This window comes from Pterocles gutturalis, unplaced genomic scaffold (genome assembly GCF_000699245.1).
Source record: "Pterocles gutturalis isolate BGI_N339 unplaced genomic scaffold, ASM69924v1 scaffold9539, whole genome shotgun sequence".
NCBI classification, from domain to species: domain Eukaryota; kingdom Metazoa; phylum Chordata; class Aves; order Pterocliformes; family Pteroclidae; genus Pterocles; species Pterocles gutturalis.
In genome coordinates this window covers 28,095-33,746 of record NW_010130635.1, presented here as the reverse complement: position 1 = coordinate 33,746, position 5,652 = coordinate 28,095, and the positions used below count along the sequence as shown (strand labels likewise).

The 5,652-nt window shown below is 45.5% G+C and overlaps 1 protein-coding gene across 1 annotated transcript; it reads left to right on the top strand.

Moving 5' to 3' along the window:
* Nucleotides 1-5: 5 nt before the first annotated feature.
* Nucleotides 6-5,315, top strand: PIF1 (PIF1 5'-to-3' DNA helicase; the record flags this gene model as incomplete). The annotated part of the gene is made up of 9 exons (XM_010080282.1): nt 6-55; nt 622-736; nt 808-914; nt 1,320-1,459; nt 1,962-2,068; nt 2,857-2,944; nt 3,517-3,662; nt 4,726-4,917; nt 5,259-5,315. Coding segments are annotated over 9 exons (1,002 nt in total), but the record flags the coding sequence as incomplete, so codon positions are not given.
* Between the last annotated feature and the right edge of the window lie 337 nt (nt 5,316-5,652).

Below are 5,652 nucleotides of genomic sequence, written 5' to 3'. Positions count from 1 at the left end.
ATGAGATCTCCATGGTGGATGGCAAGTTCTTTGACAGGCTGGAGGCAGTGGCAAGGTGAGTGTCAAGTCAAACAACTAACAGAAATTAATTTCCATAAATCTTAAGGCTGCTTCCTTCCTCTGGTTATGTGAAGGGAGAGAAGGCAAATCACTGGCATAGGACTGGAAGGAAGCATGGAATCATAGCCAGCATCTGGGCAGACCTTTATCTTGAGATAAGTTTTGATCATGTCCCTGGTTCCCAGCTGTGGCTGTTCTGGTTGCTGTTTACATCTCCAGAGCCAAGTGTTGTTTCTAGAGCTGAGTCGAGAGTAGAGCTGTCCATTTGGGCTGTGCCCAGCAGTTCTCTCTTGCAGAGAGAAGCAGGTATAGTACAGCACCTACCAAAGAACCAAGAGTGGTAATGGCATCTGGGGTGGGTAAGCAAAGCAAACTTTAATGTCTTGTAATAGTATTGCTTAATTATTTGAGCTCTTCTGACACAGATGAGGATAATCATCTTTTACTGCAGGTGGTGTATGTTTGAATATACTGATACTAGAAGTTAGAAGTAACTTCTGAGACCTGACTGTGTCCAGGTCCTGGAGGGCATTCAAAGCTTCTCTCTTCCCTCCCTTTCAGGGCAGTCAGAAAACGGGATGAGCCTTTTGGAGGAATTCAGTTAATCATCTGTGGGGACTTCTTGCAGCTACCCCCAGTCTGCAAGGCTAATGAAGAAATGAAGTTTTGCTTCCAGGTACAAAACTGTCCCTAAACTCCTCATACTTCAAGTCTTCCTCATTTTTTAACAAGAGAATGATTTGCCAGGCAAAAAGCTGGAGGAAATGCATCAACATAAACATGGAGCTGACTGAAGTGCGGAGACAGACTGACAAGACCTTTGTCTCGCTCCTGAGCGCAGTTCGTTTAGGCAGGTGAGAAGAAACTCTCCTCTATTTGTAACCCCTGCTCCCTACTGACAGGGCAGAGGAAAGGGCAGTTTGTCACTTCTTCCCTGTGGTCTATCAGGAATGTGTGGCTGGGGGCTATAAATGCTTTAGTTAATGTAAGCAGGTTTCATATATGCTGCTCTGGTAAGGAAGGACTCTTTCCAGGGCCCTTTGCAATTTCTGCTAAGGAGTGTGATGGTTCCTGAGCTGGCAGTGGGCAGGGTAGGGCTGGGGCAGACACTTGTACTGCTCTCCAAGTTTGTGTAGGTATCTTCCTCTGTCCTCTCTAGAGGCCTGGGGCTTGCACAGCCTGAACCAGCTGTGTGGAGGTTACTGCTGTGCGAGACCTGTTCCCAATCACTTTAATAATCCCCTTTTCCTGGGTACCAGGTGCACAGAGGAGGTTACCAGGCTGCTGATGCAGACAGCTACTAACAGGTCTGAGCGTGATGGGATCCTGGCTACACGGCTCTGCACCCATAAGGATGATGTAGAAATAACCAATGAGAGACGCTTGCAACAGCTGTCAGGTGAACTCCTTGGAGGAAGCTGCTGCTTTTGGGGATGAGTAGAAGCAATGGGGAGGCTGTGGTGTCCAAGCTGTGTGTGTTGGAGTTGACCTGCCTGGGGAAAAACTTTACAGCTTTTTGCTTAGAAATCCACATTGCTGCTACTTGCTGTGTAAGAAATGGTGAGCTCGTTACTAGCTGTGGGGTGAGATTGCTTCTTAGTCCTCTTTGGCCATCTGGTGTTGGCAGCAAGTAAAACTGGTCATATACTCAAAATGGTGACTGCTCAGTTCTTATTTACTGCTGGCCTTTGATTCCTGAGCCTTCTCATGCTCTGGGAGGTATGTTGGGAAGAAAGGCAATAGTGAGCTTTCTGCTGTTAGATAACAAGTTTTGTGTAAAGATGTCCTACCAGCAGAGCAGAATGGGTATTAAAAGAGGACTTGTGTTAGAAATAAGTGCTCCTGCAACACTGTGGGATTTGTTCAGTGGTTGCAATTTCTCCTATTTCTTTCCTTAATAGGAGACATGCATACTTTTGAGGCTTTGGACAGTGACCCAATGCTAGTGAAGTTAATTGATGCTCAGTGTCCTGTGGGTGGTAGAGTTGAGCTAAAGCTTGGAGCTCAGGTAAGTGTGTGTACATACATTTTAAAAGACCAGTGGCTCACATGGCATAAAAAAGTCATAGCAGGTAAATGTATAGAGTAGATTAATGTCTAGAATGCTGATTCTGTATAGAACAGCTGTGCCAGGCCAACAGAAGACTCTAGCCTGGTCTTTGTAGCCTTTCTGCTTGGAATCTTATCTAGACAGAGAACTGATTTGAGTGCAGATCCATGTCTCAGGGACAGTGGTGACCACTATGACTTTGACACACATTTCCAACTGGGTTTAGAAGCTTCCAGATAGCAGAGAGCACAGGCAGTCCTTGCCTGCAGTCTCAGCTTCAGGTGCAGCAGACCTCCTGACTGGCAAGTATGGCACACATTGCCAAATTTGTAGGACTGGACTCCTTGCTGTGAGCTAGGGCTGTCAGGGTGAAAAGGATGCATGACTGTGCTTAGCAGCAGCACTGTTTGCCTTGGGAAGCTGTTCCTTAGATGTTCCCGGAATCTATATATGTCTAGGCTGGTTGGTGTCTGGGGAAGGGGACTCTGTTCCCTGGATCTGAGCTCACAGCTGTGGACAGAAGCAGTGTTTGGTGCTGTAGAATAATGTAGCTGGGAATCCTAGGAAGGAAAGGCTGTGAAATAGTTTCAGTTAAATTGGAGACAATGCTGTATCCTGCAATAGGATGATGTGGCTGTGGCCACGTGAGCCTGCTGTGCTTATGCTTCTTGGCTAGAAATTGAGCTGCAGGTGGCTGAACAGGGTGTAAAGCTTGTGCACTAAGGGGTTTTTCTTTTTTTCTGTAGGTGATGCTAGCAAAAAATCTGGATGTGTCTCAAGGGCTGGTGAATGGGGCACGAGGAGTTGTTGTAGGATTTGAAAGTGAAGAGAAGGGTAAGTAAACTCTTTGATCTTTTAATGGAGGGGGAAAAACAAAAAAAATTGACTGTTGATGACTTGTTCATTTTGTCTACTGCCTGGTAAGAATAACTTGAGGGAAAGTAGCGAGGAGGTCGTCTCTGCAGCAAGAGGCTTGGGGTTCTCCTGAGCTGTGACATCGTGTGCTGCATCAGCTGTAGCTATCTGTAGGGCCTCCTGTGTTTGCTTTTCCTTATTCTCTAGATGTGAAAGCTCATTTGCATTTCCTGTCTGTTCTGTTGAAGCAAGTCTTGGTTTTTTTTTTTTTTCTCAGAATAATGTTCTGCTGCCTGCAATGTGTGTTTTTCTCTGCATCCCAACTGATAATTTATCTGACTTTAACTCTCCTGCTTAAACAGGCCCCAAATGTAATTTCAGAATATCCTATTTACTGTGTGTGGGATTTTATTTTTTTTAATGTAGCCCTAATAGTCATGAAAGACTGACAGGGGGAAGGAGGGGGGAAAAACTGTTCTTGGGCTGCTGGCTTCCTGGCTGTTGAGTGTCAGGAATACATCCATATTTCTCTCCTGCTGCCATTCCTACAGGGCTGCCTAAGGTTAGATTTCTCTGTGGGATCACCCAGGTCATCAAAATGGAGAAATGGGTCTTCAAAGGACCATCAGGAGTTCATCTGAGTCGTCAACAGTTGCCTTTAAAATTGGCATGGGCCATTTCCATTCACAAGAGTCAGGTGAGTGTGCTTATACAGCTGCCTATACTTTTATACCATCATAAGCCTTATTTTCTGAGTGAGCTTCCATTGCTGGTAAAACAGGAATACTGAAAGGCCCTTGTTGTGGGGGAGCTCTAGGGTATGTGTCTCTTTAGCTGCAGAGAACGCAGCACCTCTTCTCCTGTTTGTGATACTTGTCTATAGCAGCATTGCCAGCCTATCTTTGACACCAGGTTTCTGTAAGGGTGCTGCAAACTGCGTACTTGGTGTTGGACTATAAAGTATCATTGTTTACTGCTGTGGGCTGATCAGGGTAGTGTTTCCCTGATGGCCATCACCTTCAGTGACCCTGAGGTTTGCTGTGTACCTGAGGAAGGTGCAGGAGTCACAGGTGTGCTCCCTGGGCTGGAGTTTCCCTTCAGAGGTGTGTTGGGTGTTTTCAGTTTAAGTAATATGGTTCCTACCTTTCCAGAAGACCTCATACACTTTGATAAATACATGTCTCAGTAAAAGACCTGCGAGTTTGTTCCCATGCTGCTGTTTAAAACAGTCCATTTTGTAAATTCTTCCACTTCCTGCGACATCTCTTGGTGCAGACGTTTGTTCCCATGCTGCTGTTTAAAACAGTTCATTTTGTAAATTCTTCCACTTCCTGGGACATCTCTTGGTGCAGAGAGGGCTGGCCAGGCCTAACCCAAACTCTGTCTCAGATGGTCTGCCTGAGCACTGCTTGAGCCTGGCTGCTCCTTCAGTTAATTACTATGAGTGAAAACAGCAGGATTTCTTTCCCCCTGTATTGGGTATACGGGCTTTGTGGAGTTTCACCCAAGAGGCTCATCAGAGTTAGTGGATCTTACTGTCTGCTAGGAACTTCCTGACAGTGCAAAACTGTCCTTTTTCTTTTTTTTTTTCTTCCTTCCCCCCCATATTTTAGTGGGTTATAGTCAAGCAAGGAGCTTCCTCTTTTTTAATCTAGGCTGTGCATTGAGGATGGTACCTTTGACAGACTCACAGGACAGGTTAGTGTTGATACATTACAATGTTCTTTGTTCTGTAACAAGCTTCTCTGTGTCTTTCATAGGGCATGTCTTTAGATTGTGTGGAAATCTCTCTGTCTCGTGTCTTTGAAAGTGGGCAGGCCTATGTAGCCCTCTCCCGAGCCCGTAGCCTTGCAGGTCTCCGTGTTCTGGATTTTGACCCAAAAGTAGTGAGAGCTGATCCTTCTGTGTTGCAGTTCTATAGGCACCTGAGACGTCATCAGCTTCTAACCCAGGTAAAGAAAAATCCTGTGCTAGCAAAGACTGCCTTGTGCAACCAGGCTGAGAGATGTTTGCACTGAGATGCTTTTTCTTCCTGAGCAAGATCACTCAAATTAAAACTTGTGGTGGTAGGAGGGATGAAACTGCAAAGAGGGAATGTGGTGGGGCAGCTCTTGGCAAATCACCTGCTGTAGCATTTGGATGGTATAATGCTACCTGACCCTGTGGGTGAAAGGGAGGGTTGGGGTCTTTGATCCTCCTCTTGCAGTAAGGACTAAAGGGGAAGTGGGCACACAAGAAATCTTAGTGGTGTGTTGTTTTTTCTTTTTATTTATTTTTTTTTCCTTCCTCCTAGGATTCCCTATGCACCCATTCAGGTGCTGATGAGAAGGAGAACTGGGAATGCAGCTGAGAGTGCTCTCCTGGCCTCTGTGAGGCATCAGCCCAGACTACTGCGTTGCAGCAGTGTTGCTATTGAGTATATTTGATTACACTGATGAAGTCAAAGGATTTTTTAAATGTTTGTTTTATTCATCTAACTCTGGATGTGTAGAAGTCTTCCCATATCATACCTCTGAAATTTGGAAGGCTTCTGTAGACCCTTTGTCCACAGTCTTAAGTACTTCTGTGTCACAGATGCAACTCTAGCAAATGAAATGACTGAACAAGGACATGCCTGAGGGACCTTCCTACTGTTCTATCCTGTCTCCTTGGTTGCATTTTATTCTTGTGCACTGGTGTGCTTTTCT